Raw genomic sequence first — 16,504 nt, 5'->3', positions numbered from 1 at the left:
AGGCAGAGAGAGAGAGAGAGAGTGAGGTACAGGGAAAGAAAGAGAGCGAGAGAGAGAGAGCAAGCCTCTGGCATGGATTTAAGTTACACGCCTGGCTTCTCTTTTTTAATCCGTTCTGTAAATGCGGGATGTGGAGTGAAGCAGAACATTCGGCCATAGCTACGAGGGCCCTTGTCCCAGAAAGCGGGAGGTAACACTGGAGCATTGTTTCCCACTTCCTGCCCGTCTCTCTGGGATCACAGACGTTTTCTCAGCCCTTACTGGCCTTAACACTGTTCCCTCCATTAACCATTCCATTTCTGAATGATTTCACTGTTGTTCGAGGCCTTTTGGCTTATTTTGCTGACTTCTATTATCTTGCATTTACTACTCAACTTTCAAGAACCGTGCATAACTTTGTCATAGCTCACTAGTAATTACTGTAACTGTTGCAGTGAGGTTGTTTTGAAAACTCCTGACATTGAACAGGACCTGTGTCATTCTTGGTCATTATCTGAAATAGCAATAATACACTCCCTTTTGCTGACTGGCACAAAAAAGTAGGACCACACCCCGGATAACAAGGTTTGAGTGAGCACTGGATTAATAATCAAACCATTTTCGAGAAAACAAAAGTTATAGAGTCTGGCAGACGCGTGAAGGAAAGGGCTGTCAGTCAACTTGACTGTATGCCTGTTTTCGCAAGTTGCAACATGGAGAAAGCTCATGTCTGTTTTCTCAGAAATGAGCAATGACTCTCCAGGTGTCTGCCACAGTAGGAGAAGGAAGTCTTCGAGACAATTAAATATAAAGGAGAGGGCAATGATATCATAGCAGGAACTAACCGAAACCCAACATTGGAGCCCAAACAAAGTGTTTAGTTTCCCTGAGATCAGTAAAAGCTAGAGCCGTGGTAGCCATGGGCATTGGATGCAGTCATTAGAACCGTTGGACTGTCTTTTCCTTCAGCAAAAGCTCTCCCAGCCCAGACCCGAAAGAGGATGGCCTTGTCTTGTGAGTGTGTTGGGGGAGGCAGGAGGGGGTGGACTGGGAGAGGGGCGGTTTGGGAAGGGGGTTTTAAGGGCCTTCATTAGCCCTATGATATGCTTTGCAAAGTGCAACATCACGGCACACGAAAAAACACGAAGCCCTTCAGCCCTTTCCGTCATGGTCCACCGGGAATTGCTAAAGAATCATTAAGAGCAATCGTCAACCGTGACTCTGAGCCATTTAAGCCTGGTGGCTTAAATTGCATGCAGAGATCCTTAACTCGAGACATAAACCCCCGAAAAGTTTTTCGGTAAGTGACGTCTTGAGTATAGGTCTTTGGAGAAGGGGAATCGTTTTGTGAGGAAAGCAAGAACAAAAGAAAAAAAAAACTTCCATCATAGAAGGATTTGCTCTAGAATGTCTCATTAGCTTAAGACATGCTCCCCATCTGGCTAAACATGTGTGAAATTGATTGTTTCCCCACTGGGCGTCCATCAAATTGATAATATCAAGATGTATACCATGTTCAGGGTAAACCTTCAAAGAAAAGGTCTCACATTGTAGATGGTTTCCTCATAGACTATTCTCATGATGATTCCTGAGGGAAAACTGTATCTAAGATGGCTTTTGGAATCTATCTGCAGCTAATCAACCCACTTGCTTTTTGTTTGTTTGTTTGTTTTGTTTAGGGACTGTTAAAAAAATTGTAGCCTTTTTTTTGATGATGAAAAAGTGCTGTTTGTAGTGCATCACCATTGGTTGTCAGAGAAGAGTCCTGTGAGATAACTCCTTTCCTATTGGCAGGTGAAGAATGAGGGGGTGACAGAGGAGCTTCGTTGTCTGGGTCTTCTCAATGCTTTGGACAAAGATCGGGACATCCCTGAGAATCTGGCCCAGTTGTTTGGGGAACCCTGCCTCAAATTGGCAGAGGGCATTAAGAACTACATCTCCAAGGTAAGCAAACATCTGGAATCTTTGAAAAAAAAAAAAAAAAAGTCAAGTGTATCCGAGCCATTCTGCCTCTAGCATTGTCGGTTCGCTCTAGTCGGCCTTTTGAGAGATGTCCATCTGTTGAAGCAAGTAGTGTCTTTGGTTGGCGCAAAAGCAGGATTTTCTCTAAGGTTCCAGAGAACTGATGTTCGTGACATGAGGGGGCTTGTCTCACGATAAATGAAAACATGATTTGTGAGTCACTTAGTGCTTTAAGGGCTGTTTTCTTTTCACGTCCTTGCAGTATACCATTCAGCAGTCCTCTCAGTGAGCAAGCAGTTTGTCCCTCATTTGAACTAGCCACAACTCAATTTTTTTTAATAAGATGTCTGGACTTCCCCTCTCTCGCCCTCTTTGACATTTTTCCCTCCTTGAGGTTCTAGAGATTCTGAAAAAGACTCAATCCAGATGCATGGGGTTTTTTTTTCCTTTGTCCCTGTTGCTTGCTTTAGGGGAAGCGAAGGTCTCGCTCTGGACCCACATACAGGCAAGGGATTCATTTGACGTTTCTTCACAGAAACACATAGCACCATGTTTTAGGTTATATACCAAAAAAAAACAAAAAAAACCTTGTTTTTTCGCCCTTGGAATAGTTCTCTCCACTTTAGTCCTTTCCTCTCTCCTCCTCCTCCGTTTGAGCTGTTCGTACGCGAGAAGGAGAGAAAGACGCTCCCGGCTTCAACGAGGGCACATCGACTTTCGGAAATTTTCCAAAACTTTCTCTGTTTCTATCCTCTCCATAATCCATCAGCTCAGAGTAAATGAGATATTACTCAGAGCAAGTCCTCCCTCCCTCCCTTCAGAACCTTTCCGCATGGCTGCTGATGTATATGTTGTGCCGCCAGCTTGTGTGACGCGTCAAAACCTTCAGGACTAATAGAGTTAGGCTGCAAACAATTTATCGGCACAGTGAGACACAGGCATCCAGCCCTTAATCCAAAACACATGTGCCACTACTCAAAGACATGGATGCAATTACGGTCCCCCTACGGAATGCCCAGATCCCGTTAAGGCTTGGCCGCAGAAAAGAAATGAACATGGACACGGCAACTGTACTGATGGCGTGTCAGAGAAGGAGAGACAGAGAGAGACAGAGACAGAGACAGAGAGAGAATAGGATAAAGCTGATAACATTTTTGGATTAGAAGATAACCTACAGTGGCAGTGAATTAGTACGTGACAGAAGGAGAAGTGCAGACAGATGTTAAGTTAGGCAGAAAGAGATAGATAGATAGAGAGAGAGACAGAGACAGAGAGAGAGATAAAGAGCAAGAGAGAAACTGGTCCAGCAAGGGACGAAAAGGCAAGAGACAAAAAAATAGATACATTCTAGAAGCATGCGCACATCAGACAACACCATCAAAACACCACTACCAACATCAACAACAAAAAAAACAAAAACCAAAGATAGAAACACGAGAGAGACAGAGCCAGTAAGAAACAAAGACAGAGGGAGAGATTGAGAAAGAAAGACATTTAGAGGAAATGCGCATTTTGAAGCAGAGGCACACCAGAATCCAGAGAATGTCGACGCACCTGGTAGTTATTACTGTAGAACAAGGGAAACAAAGAGAGAGCACAGCATAATCACACTCTTACGTCGCCAGATTCCTGAACAGAACAGGCCCCCCCCCGGTCTTTACTGGGGATGGGGGAGGAGGATGGTGGTGGGGGGTAGGATGGTGGGAGGGGGGGGGTAGTCGATGGGATTGAGGGGGCAGCAGGGAGGTGTTTTTCCAACGTCCCCTGGATCTGACACGCACTGCGGGCCCGGCTATTGTTTTTCTCGCGGGCCCCCCGACGGCCTTTTTTCACGAGCTTTGATGTGAAGCCAGATCCAAGACGAGACATGGATGGCCAAATTCACGCTTTATCTGTTTAACAGACGCTCTCCTCTGCCGAGATCCGCATGGGACGTACGCATGCAAAACCGCTCTCGAGAGCGTCGCCAACCGTCGGCGTAGATGCGGCAGGGGAGCAGAACTGGAGTCGTCCGACGACGGAGCGCGTTGTCTCCGTGCCAGCGAATATCATTGGCTAGGATGTATTAACGACCTTACAGCGATCCAAGCTCGCTGAGAGAGCTGGGTGGGTGCAATCTTGGTCACAGAAACCCTCCTGAAAAAATCCCTAAATCCCGGTTCAGTTACCCAAACCCTCCCATCTCCACCCCATCTTTCTCAATGGGACGTTTTGTTCCCCCCACCCCCACCCCCCACCCACTCACCCACCCGCCTCCTCCCTGTCCGGGCCTCCTATGCATCTCGGATTCACCTAATGACTCATTACCCCCGGAAGCATCCCGTCTCCAGCTCCTGAAGTCCGCAGTTAGGAAATGCTGTCTCAACAATACGGACAGAGGCTTCGGAGCCAATAACCTGACACGCTGCTCCTTATTTAGGGCTGTGTGGAGATCAGGAATTAGCCACAAAAAGTTCCCACTGTCGGCTAATTCCAACACCCACCCGAAAAAAACACAAAAGCCTGTGTCTGTCAGCCTCCTTCAACCTTAGCTCTTTGTGTCTCTGTGGCTATAGGGTCATGTTTGTGGCGTGCGGCGGCTAACGGAGTATATAGTTTGTTTGGATTTCTGTTCCTTATCTGTTTCTTTTCTTTTTTTGTCTTTTCGTTAAAAAAAAAAAAAAAAAGGAAAAAAGAATGAGAGGGCAAGGAGGAGGGGGTGGAAACGACCAAAAAAAAAAAAAAAAAAGAGTGCAACAAATTTTGGTCTGTTACGTGTACACAAAAGAGACGTTTGGGAGAAAGAAAGAATAGAAACCAAGGGTCGGAGGGGGGCTTAAAAAAAAGACAAAAAAAAAAAACAGAGTGGTTAATAAAGTCCTGGAGCCAGGGTCCAGTCGGCGGTCTCTCATTGCTCTGTGTGTTTAGTACACCGTGGTGTTACCTTCTGCCAAGTTCTGTTCTCTGCTCCCAGGGCTGGCATGTTTTTTTCGAGTCAGATTACTGCTAGAGCCCAGCATGTCGGCTTCGGAGAACCAAGCGGAGAGTTTAAAAGGCGGCGCTAGCGTTCCGTTCGGAAAGAGAGCCATATGTAAGATGACCTGTCATATCTTTATCACCCCATTAACTGTACAGGACTCCAGTTACCCTGATCCAGAGTTTAGAGAAAGACATACCCTAACAGATACAGATGAGCAGAGAGTTACACCTGAGCCACAGTGGCTAATCCTAAAGCTTTGCTTTGTTGACTTCAGTATTTATTGGTGTATATAATCACTCCATGTTATCCTGAGTAGCAGATAAGTATGTTCGCCTACCTGTCTGTCTCTCTCTCTCTCTCTTTTATTCTCTTACGCTTGTTCTCTCTTACGCTCTCTCTCTCTCTCTCTCTCTCTCTCTCTCTCTCTCTTTTTCTCTCTCTCTCTTTTACTCTCTCTCTCTCTTTTATTCTCTTACGCTTGTTCTCTCTTACGCACTCTCTCTCTTACTCTCTCTTACTCTCTCTTTCTTTCTCTCTCTCTCTCTCTCTCTCTCTCAGACTCCAGTTCTGAATTGCAGGAAACAAGAGCAAGAGGCAAACACTCGCACTGGCACGCATGCACACTAACACATTCAAACTTATTAACCCACGCAGAAACTCACGCACATACCTACATGCTTACACTAACTTGAATGTACACACAGAAACACAAAAAATTCAACACAGTTATACATACATGTGCACACACTGGCAAAGAGCTGTGTGTGTGTGTGTGTGTGTGTGTGTGAGACAGAGAGAGAGAGAGAGAGAGAGAGAGAGAGAAAGAGTAAATTACCATAAATATACAATAACTTGTCTGTTATCAGATTATAATCTGCCCGGGCACTGGTGCGTCCCACAGTGTAAAGTCTAGCCATCGAGACTGCACAGTGTTTGCTCTCGCTTTAAGCCCTTAAACAGAGAATCAGTTACTTATTAATGACCCTCCTGAAGGAAGAAAGAAGCAAACTGGTACGGTTCATCCCAGCCAAGCAAACAACAGTTTCCAGCCCTAACCGCACACTAATATTAAAGTATTGGGTTCTCGCTTTAGCTAAACTCAAACAATCCGACCAATAGTTTTCACAGCAGGGGTGTGTGTTTGCGCACCCGTTCTGTCTCCGCCGTTTTATTTTTTTTTTCGCCGATCCCTTTTAACGACAAAAGAGCGCCCCTTTTCTCGGCCTCGGTCTCAGGGGCGAGGGGTTTCGTACCGTCTTTGTTTATTCTTATTGTTAAGAGTTGTTGTAACATGATCTTTGGCCACATTGTGTTGTTTCCTTACTTCATAATTCAGTATATGACAGTATGACTTCATGTAAACGAAGTTACAATGACCTTTGTGATTTCGTACAATAAAAATAATAAACAAGGTCCCCCACCTTTAGGGGGGGGGGGGGGGGGTTAAGATATAACATATGCGGCTAGACAGATGCCCTTGTGGACTTTCTGAATCTTTCTTTTAACTGCATATCGTGAAAGGCATTTCGTCTCTCTAAACTTTATTGCCCTTTGACTGTCGTGGGTGTAGTATAAATATGAAAAAAAAAAAATTATGGCACATTTCAAGTCCACCCAGAAATTTCTCAGACGTAGGAGACCAGACAGATCAGTCGTTTAAGTCTGCACACTGTCTGTAGTGTTTACTGTCTGTGTCCTCTTTACTCTCTGTGTGCTCTTTACTCTCTGTGTCCTCTTTACTCTCTGTGTGCTCTTCACTCTCTGTGTCCTCTTTACTCTCTGTGTCCTCTTTACTCTCTGTGCTCTCTTTACTCTCTCTGTGCTCTTCACTCTCTGTGTCCTCTTTACTCTCTGTGCTCTCTTTACTCTCTGTGTCCTCTTCACTCTGTGTCCTCTTTACTCTCTGTGCTCTATTTACTCTCTCTGTGCTTTTTACTCTCTGTGCTCTTTACTCTCTGTGTCCTCTTTACTCTCTGTGCTCTCTTTACTCTCTCTGTGCTCTTCACTCTCTGTGCTCTTTACTCTCTGTCCTCTTTACTGTCTGTGCCCTTTGCCCGCTGGTCTCTGTGCTGTTTACTTCCTGTGCCCTTCACTCTCTGGTCTCTGTGATTTCTGTGCTCTTCACTCTCGGGGCTCTTTACTCTCCGGGCTCTTTATTCTCTGTGCCCTTCACTCTCTGGTCTCTGTGTTCTCTGTGCTCTTTATTCTCTGTGCCCTTCACTCTCTGGTCTCTGTGTTCTCTTGGCTCTTTACTCTCCGGGCTCTTTGCTCTCTGTGTTCTGTACTCCCTGGTCTCTGTGCTCTTTACTGTCTGTGTTCTTTACTCTCTGGTCTCTGTGCTCTTCAGTGTCTGTAGCTTCTGTCTTTGATTGATTGTCACATCGTAAAGCCTGCAGGCAGTCCTCCTTGTGATGAATGAAGAGGCAAAACAGAGCCAAGAAAAACAGATATTCCATCACTACAGTGAAAGCTGGGGGGGGGGGGGGCTTGCAACTAAAAGAGAGAAAAGAAGTTACAAGTAACTGCCAAAATAAAGGAAACACCAAAATATAGAGCCTTAATATGGCTCAGGGCCCCCAGGGACAGCCGGGACGGCTTCAGCGCGGCTCCACATAGATTTTGCTTCTGTCTGGAGCTCTTCTGGGAGGAATGCAACACCGTCCCTTCACGGGAAATGCCGTTACCCGGTGTTTTGTCGATGGCAGCGACGAGTTCCGCCTCAGGCTTCACTGCAGGGAGTCTACCCACGGAGTTGTCCGGTCTGGCCGGCCAGAACCGGGCGGCAGGTGGAACAAGAGCCCACGCCGTTAACAGAACCACCAGAACCTTCCACCGTGGGAAAGAGGAGCACTGAGGCTTCTGTGTTTCTTTTGGGGGTCAGCACATATGCACTCCTTTTTTTTGGTTGTTTGGGGGGTTTTTTGAGAACAGCGCAGAAAATGACTCATCTTTTCATATGACTGTTCTTCCACTGCTTGGTAGACCACTGTCTGTATTTTTTTTCTCGGCCGTTGTTCTTTTGTTTTTCGTTTCCCCCTTTTTTTTTTTTGCACCACTCATTTTTTGGTATAATAAGAGGTTTATACGATACGATCCGACCAAACTATCCATCACTGTGTAGCTCTTAGAGGACTCTGTTTCATTAAATTGTCTCTTTACACTATTTGCAGCCAGCTAATTCTGAGCTGGTACGCCGGTGGTAGGTTTTTTTTTTTTTTCTTTTGCTTGTTGAAGGTTGAGAAACACGCGATTTTTGGTCGTAGTTCGATCACGGCTGATGGCGTCCTCACCTCCTAGACGACCGCGTCCGCGCCGCTGTTTCCTTTTCAGACACCAGCGAGCCTTTGTCACCGAAACCCCTGCCAAATCTGCCCCGAGAATCACTTTTGCAAGTCTTTCAAAGTCACGGAAAACTCGTCCACTGGCCCGGTTAGTCAAATAATGGGCAGCTTGACGTGCACAGCAGGCTGCTAATTCTACTGTCTACAAACAATCAAAGAAAAAACACATGTAGGGACACAGAGAAACAAACACTCTTTGTTTTAAACTTCACCGTGTGTCTTGACCACACAAGCGACGGTTCCGAATGCGACTGTGTGGCTGTGTCGACATCGCTCTCTCCCATCTAGGGAGAAGGAAACATTTTTGAAACTGGTTCGAAAGGTCACTGCGACCTTCCTTGAAATCTGTTAATCAGCATTAAACCGTTTCGTGGAGAAGTTGTTACATCACACAAAAAAAATCGTTTTTCTATTTTTGTCTGAATGCACACGAGTCGAGAACATGCCAGTGAGTTATTTTTGAATGTATGTGTACGTAGGCGGTTGTGCTTTTGAAACCGAACTGCCTGCTTGTGATTAATGGAGGGTGTCGGCATGAACCTATGGCTTAACCTGAGGCAGCGTAGTCTAAGCTAAGTGAGAGAGTGAGTGAGTGAGTGAGTGAGTGAGTGAGTAAGTGACTGAATGAGAAATGTTTGAGTTAGCCCTGGTCTTAGTCCATCATTTGGGGAGGGGGAGGAGGTGCAAGGCAGCAGCTGGATTACCTGGGGGCACAGGAAAAAGACCATTAAGCAGAAGGTTGTTGGTTCAAATCCCGGTCATGAAAGACAAGTCGAAAAATGAACAGAATGCCACAGAGCGGTTTTTTAAATACCACAGTATGAGCTCACAACTGCTTTGTGCCTTTAAGCTAAAGCAATAAGACCTAAAAAAAAAAATTTTTTTAAATGTTCAGCGACATTGCTACAGAGCCTCAAATCTTCTTAAATTACATGTCTTCTCAAATCACACGTCCACTTGTAAAAATATGTTACATTTGTATGTACTTTAAAAACACACACACAGAAAGAGAGAGAGAGAGAGAGACAGAGAGACAGAGAGAGAGAGAGAGAGAAAGAGTGAGACAGAGAGAGAGAGAGAGAGAGAGAGAGTGAGACAGAGAGAGATGTTTCTCTTGTACAGCTGCCCATAAAGTGCTGCTTTATTATGCTAGAGGCTGACAAATACCATCGCCATATTCAGTAGTATGAGAACGTGTGAGAGACATGGAACAGGAAGAAACGAAAGAGGGAGATTCTAGAAAGAAAACCAGCAAGTGACAAAAGTAAGAAAGAGTGCAAGGTCACAGTAAAGCCACTCATTTACCATAACTTGAGATAAGAAAGGCTGAAATGTCGTAATAATGAGTCACGGTGTTCTGATGGGATTGTCTGTTTCTCTCACGCAGGTGACAGAAAATATAATATCCAAACATGCATTACAAGGTGAGTGGACACGCAGTGTACGCTTTCACTAATTAAATAAGTAAGTAAACAAACAGAGAAAGAAAAACACGACGTTGAATGTTAAACCGTTAACAAACACAGGCTCAGCTGAGGTGCCTCCAGGTGTGACTGTGTGTGTCGTGTTTGTGAGTCTGGGTATTGTGTCGCTTTCGTTGATTTAAGTTTATCCTGTTTCTTTTCTGTTTCTTTTACTCTCAGAAGCCAGGGCCATACCACGTACTTATAACACAACAGGGTCAAAGTTCGTCACCGCCGTTACGCAAAGACCGTCAGCACACCTTACCCTCAGAGACAGCAGCCTACAAGGTGAGTGTGTGTGAGTGTGTGTGTGTGTGTGTGCTGTGTGTGTGTGTGTGTGTGTGTGTGTATGTGGTCTGGGTTTTTCATGACTTGTGAGGAAATGCAAAGCTGAAAATGCTAATGATGCTAATTCTGCGATGAACAAGTGACCTGTCCAAGGTGTTTCCCCACCTTTTGCCCAATGAGCGCTGGGACAGACTCCACCAGCAACCCCCCCCCCCTCCCCACCCCCACCCCCACCCCTACCCCCACCCCTGCGACCCCCGATGAGGATAAGCAGCTTATGACATGAGTGAATGAACGAATATGATACTAATTCTTTAAACTAAAAGGGCCAAAGTATTTTTTGGCTATGGTTAGGGTTACAGTTGGCTATATGAACTGTGTGTGTGTGTGTGCATGCGCGCGGGCACACGATCACGTAGCCATGATTATTTTTACTTTGTCACGGCCGTCTGTCGAACGCACGTGACATGACATCATAAACAGATGTGAAGAACCACGAGATACGCATCAACGTTCCACCGTTCCACGAACATTATGAGAGATCAGTTAAAAAAACCAGGGAGCGTTAGGAGAGAGCGTTTTCCCCCCGTCCACCCTCTCCGTCTGAGATGTACCAGCCAGAACAGAGAGGGCACATGGGGGGTGTACTTGTGTGTAACCCCAGATCTGATATTCATCTTTTGATCCGTAGAGGAATGCAGGGCCCTTTGTGTTTATTTAGCCTCCCTCTGTGCCCCTTCTTCACCCTCTCCATTTCTCTCTCTCTCTCTCTCTCTCTCTTTCCATTCCATTCCATTCCCTTTCTTTTTCTTTTTTTTTTTCTTTTTCATATTTCACATGTTTCCTCTTTTCTCGCTAGCTCTCTCTCTTTTTTTTTTTCTCTCTCTCTCTTTCCTTGACTGTGGCCTCTTACATATCCCAAACTTGCTTCGTCCACTAATCATTCCCATCACGTTGTTCTCTCTCTCTTTTCTCCCATTTGTCTTTCTTTCCCTCACTCCATCTGTTCTCTGTCTTTTCTCTCTCTCTGTCCCCCAACCTCTGTCTTCTCTATGACTGTTTCCTCTCATCTCTCTCTCTCTCATCTCTCTCTCCCTCTCTCACTCCCTCTCTCTCTCATCTCTCTCTCTCTCTCTCTCTCTCTCTCTCTCTCTCAAATCTGTCATCTCGGTTCTCCATTGGCCTCATGACATATTTCGTTGTAACTGATTTTCGAGACGTCTTCTACTACTGGGTATGCTGCACTTCCGCTATTAAAGTTTTATCGTTTAAAATTCTAATTCTCTCTCTCTTTCTCTCTCTCTCTCTCTCTCTCTCTCTCCCCAGGCTCACAATGGATCCCAACACCGCAGGCCGATCTCCACCAATCCTGTCTCCACCCCGTTCGCTCGTGGGCCAATCAGAGCTTCGGCTCCCACCTGCACAACATGACGTTGACCAACGGGAGGCTGCGTGTGCCTCAGGACGGCCGTTACTACCTGTACGCGCAGGTGTATTTCCGTTACCCGTCCCCCAGCGAAAGCGATCAGCACAGCGTCAGTCACCAGCTGGTACAGTGTATTTATAAGAAGACCTCTTACCTGAAGCCCATACAGCTACTGAAGGGGGTGGGCACCAAATGCTGGGCACCAGATGCCGAGTACGCCCTCCACTCCGTTTACCAGGGCGGCCTCTTCGAACTCCGCGCCGGGGACGAAGTGTTCGTCTCCGTCTCCTCGCCCACCATGGTGCACGCCGACGAGTCGTCCAGCTACTTTGGCGCTTTCCGCTTAGACCTGTGAAAGGACCGAGAGAGTGAAGCAGAGAGACTACACCAGGACTACATTACCCACGAGGCACTGAGTGGAATGTTAAAATGGAAGCCCTGTGAAATGGGTTAAAATGTGCTTTAGTGGTTTTTTTTCTTTTTTTCTTTTTTTTTTTTTAAGAAACAAAAGAGATGATTTTTATATGTGAAGGAAGCGGCGTAGAGAAACACGGACACGGTTTATTGTTAATTTTTAAAGACAGGAGAATGTATGTACATTTTTAAGCCGCATCAAAGATGTGGACTGTGGAAACGGTAGCAAAAAAACGAACAAACAAACAGACGAACAAACAAAAACAGACAACGATAGCAGAGCAGCCTCGTCGGTGAGAGGTTACGTCTGTGCCAAACGGTTTTAACGCTTTAACGAGGAGAAAAAGAGAAACTTAAGGTCTGTGGGCACAACTGGACCGAATGAAACCCTTTTTTTTGTTGTTTTTTTTTTTTTCTTTTTCTGGAGGACAGGTTTTTTTGGGGGGGGGGGGGGGGTTGGGTGCTGACACCTGAGTCAAAACAGGGAGATATGAGAAGAGGAGAAGAAGAGAAGGAATGCAGAGGGATCTCGTTGGAGGTATGTGGCTTTACCAGCCTTTACTGCTGAACTTTGGCATAGTCTCAGTAAAGAGGGGTGAAGCCAACTCCAGTCGGACCAGTGGAGCGACGTTCTAAAGAGGCTCAACATCTGAGAACAAACGCCGATCATGATAAAAAAAAAACACGCAGACGCGTTTACACACACACACACACACACACACACACAAATGAATGTTCACCTTAAGCCCATATCCTGGTTGGAATTTCCCATCACCCATTTCCAGAAGCATTCATAACATATATTTGCTGCAATCACAAATAGCCATATGGCTATAAATAGTCGACAACGAGTTTCATGTAAAGTGAATTCCTGTGCAAAACAAAAGATAAAGTACATCGTGTCAAACCAATGTTTGTATCAATCTTATATTCTCAGTTTCATTTCTGCAGTCACAGCACAGGCACACACACACACACACACAAACACACACACACGCTCACGCACAAACAAACAAACCCCAAAACACAGTCTTCCTCTGCTGTCTAGTGTCTTTATTCAGAAGCAAGCCAAAAGGAGGCTGAGGGCAGAACACGCAGCGTGGTTCACGTGTTTGGTGGGTCAGCGGAAAGGTTAAATAAATGGACAGACCGCAGTTTGTTTGTTTAAATGTCGCACCCGCCGACGTCTCGCGCTTTGTTTTTGTTTTGATGGGGGTTTTTTTTCGGTTTTCTTTTTTTTTTTTTTGTCATTAGTCAAGGTCTCACACTGACTCTTCAGAAATATGTCCTCCTTTGTCCAGCAACACATTATGTATTGTAACTTTCGTTCTCTCTTTCTGTGGTCGATTACACCTGTGTATACGTTTTTAAAAAACCTTCATTTTTGTGTGTCATATGTCTTGGACATTTAAAAAAAAAGAAAAGAAAAGAAAAAAAACATTGTTAAGTTGGCATGTGCTCTGCTCTCTTTGATGACATTTTGATTCTTTTGGGGGTTTTTTTGGACTAGATTTTTCACGTCAAATCACATGAAACCGCAGATTTAAGGAAAGCTGACGAATCGGCATCGGCGAAATGTCAGCGAACAGTTGCTTGACTGGGCGATCGTTCGCGAGCAGCAGGACCTCGCGGTGAAACTGTAGATAGCTTTTTTTTTTTTTTTTTGGGAAGCCGGGCCTTGCTCTTAGTTTCGACAGCGCTAATTCGGACACCGCTCTAATGGTACTGGCAAGCTGCTGTGCATGCGAAACCAGAGGGTGAAAATTTGGACGTTTCCTCCAAATGCGAATGGAATCATGTGGATTTTTTTTTTTTAACAGAGCTTTGCCCCTTAGCGACGGCTCCTCAAATGTGAAAAACAAAAGGAAAAAGGAAGAGGGGGAAAAAAAAAAAGTCTTTTCGGTTCAGTGTGTTCTCTTTCTCTGTCTGTCTTTCTTTCTTTTGTTTAGTTGTTTGTTTGATCACAGAGTGGAAACAAATGGCAGCGTACAAACAAACATGGAAAGAAAAGAAAAGAAAAGAAAAGAAAAGAAAAGAAAAGAAAAGAAAAGAAACACACACACAAACGCTTTTTTCCCCTTGTTGAATTTTACTTTTTTTTTACTGGGCTGCTTTGAAACGGTCCCCGGGAAAGAAAATATGGGAAACCAACCGGCAATACAGGCATTGACAACACAAAAGAGCTATTGTTTCTCATTCTGGAGAGAATTGTAAATTTTCTTTTTTTTTTTTTTCCAGAAATGTTTTAATATCATTAACCACCAAACCTCTGGTTTTCTGAGATTCCTCTGATGAATAATCTTATGCACTGTTTACCGAATGCTGTTTTTCCTCTGTGTAAGAATGTATAATTGTTTCTAGAATGTTCTGTGTCATGATTTGCCCTGTGATGTCTTTTAGGGATGTGTGTTTGCGTGTAAGTGTGTGCGTGTGTGTGTGTGTATGTTTATGTCTTTCCTGTTAATAAAGGAGGGTTTTTTTGTAACGAGGACTCATTGATGAGTGTGTGTGATGTCTAGACGTGTTACGTGTTAGATGGTTTTTTTTTGTGTCTGGCCCATCTGTTTGACATCCATCACTTCTCCCTGGCTTAAGATGGGGCTTAAATCCCACTCATCTTTCCCTCCTCTCTTCCCCAGTAAATCACCCTCGCAGCTCGGTCGGAAAGCACCATCACTCTTAGACCTGCTGGAGGGTTTGACCCTCACCTCAGCCCCACACACACACACACACACACACACATTCTCAATCCATAACTCTGCCACATACAAGCAAGCGCATTATAAATGCCTACTAAAACCACACATACTCAAACTGTACTCTCGCTACACACACACACACACAGACACAGACACACAAACAAAAAGAGATCTCAATGTTTACCACATCCGCTGACAAACAATCATTCAACCCTTCACCAGGACACATACAGACACAGATTCTCAGAGCTTAACACACACACACACACACAAATGCACTCTCTCCACCCTTACGCAAGATACACACACACACATTTTCTCAACAGTTACGACACATTCGCCCCCTCTTTACCCAATTCCCATCCATACACACTTTCACAGCGAGAGACTCAGTCAGCTCTTTCCAAAGCGACACACACTTAGTCTGTCAATCCTTACTTCACTGCACACACACACTTTGATTTTCTTCTATTCTCACCCACAGTTAGTTACAGACTAATAACCTTTTATCCTAACTAAACTCTCATGCATATTTAAGATCCTAATCTCACATACACACAGTTACCCACTTAACCTCTTATATTCCCACACGCGCACTCAGACTTGATCCTAATCTAACACACATTCAGTTACCTACGTATCCTTTTTTTCCTAACTATTCTCACACAAAAACTCAAGACTTTTTCATAATCTCAGACACACTTAAATTACCCTCTAAACTTTTATCCCAAATATTCTCACACACATGCTTAGATTTTAGCCTATTCCAACACACACTCAGTGACCCATCTAACCCTTTTCCGGCTACAGTCTCTCTCTCTCACACACACACACACAGATTTTATCCTAAACTCACAGCCACTCACTTAACTTCATTCCTACCACCCAGACACTCCCTCTCACACACACACACACACACACCTCTTACCCAGACCACACACACTCATCCAAGCAGCTCCATCAAACACACACACACACACACACACACACACACAGAGTCTCTAATGCCGCTCTTCGCATTCCATTGGGATAGCCTTGCTAACCGGTCGTCGGGATGCGTTACCGTAAAAAGCTCAACTGTCATTCTTTAAGAAGACCAGGAATTCCTCTTCACAAACGCCTCCTTGTATTCCCAAGTTCCCCAAATCCCGAGGAATGTCACCAAAACTTTGCTCCGGCCCTCTGCGCTCAAAACCGCACAGGGTCTCCTTCCTCCAAAACACAAGCCCTATCATATCTCATTTGTTTGTGAGGAGCAGAAAAGTATAAACATAAACAAACAAATGGGACGGCCGGGTTAGGGAGACAGCGGGGGCCTCATTCTTTTTGGTCAGGCCGTCTGTGCCACACCCTTCAAGAGCGCCGGCCCGGAGCGGAGACCACGGTCGACGTTAGCACAGTTCCAAATTTTTTCCCCCGTTCATTCAGTCCAACCTGGGCGCCACTGTAAAACAGTCTCTTTTTTTTTCTCATTTTAGCTGAATAAAATTCTGTTTTTTTTATCATCTGGCTTTTACTTATACATGAAGAAATGGTTTGTGAATGGTTGTACGTCATACTTGGGTCAAATGAACATTTGAAGTATTTGAACAAACGGGCCCAGTCCAGTATACGCTGAATGTGTTGATCAAACAGTACAACGCAAGACTACTTCATCAGAACTGCCATTCATCCTGTTTTTAAGAGAGCAGAGGCTCGAGGAAAGGGAGATTTTAAAAGAACTGGAGCGAGACGTAATCTCTCGTATACTTTTGATACCTATTTGACCCAGATCTGATCTGTTCGTGTGTGTGTGTGGGTAGACCATTCTCTTTAAAGTCCTGTCCCTTTCCAAGTTCGGAGGTCACTGTCACTCGAGATCTTCGACACGAACGGCATGTCACTCGACATTTAGATGTCACCGTGTCATTTCATTCTGGGATCACGTTACGAGCCAAACATTTACAAAACACATTGTGCAAGGGATAGTCTGT

At 44.9% G+C, this 16,504-nt stretch overlaps 1 protein-coding gene across 2 annotated transcripts in view; it reads left to right on the top strand.

The window, feature by feature from the left end:
• Window positions 1-12,209, top strand: part of tnfsf10l (TNF superfamily member 10, like) — a 17,326-nt gene extending 5,117 nt beyond the window's left edge. The window contains exons 2-5 of one of the 2 annotated variants that reach the window (XM_030780250.1): window positions 1,774-1,923; window positions 9,629-9,665; window positions 9,885-9,992; window positions 11,319-12,209. In XM_030780250.1, the coding sequence (XP_030636110.1) occupies window positions 1,774-1,923; window positions 9,629-9,665; window positions 9,885-9,992; window positions 11,319-11,773 (750 nt within the window). In that variant the 3' untranslated portion in view covers window positions 11,774-12,209. The remainder of the gene's footprint in view (window positions 1-1,773; window positions 1,924-9,628; window positions 9,666-9,884; window positions 9,993-11,318) is intronic. The other variant, XM_030780249.1, reaches the window with a different exon arrangement.
• Window positions 12,210-16,504: the final 4,295 nt, after the last annotated feature.

Source organism: Chanos chanos, chromosome 7 (genome assembly GCF_902362185.1).
Source record: "Chanos chanos chromosome 7, fChaCha1.1, whole genome shotgun sequence".
NCBI classification, from domain to species: domain Eukaryota; kingdom Metazoa; phylum Chordata; class Actinopteri; order Gonorynchiformes; family Chanidae; genus Chanos; species Chanos chanos.
Note: the sequence above shows the minus strand (reverse complement) of the source record. Positions and strands in the feature narration are given on the sequence as shown.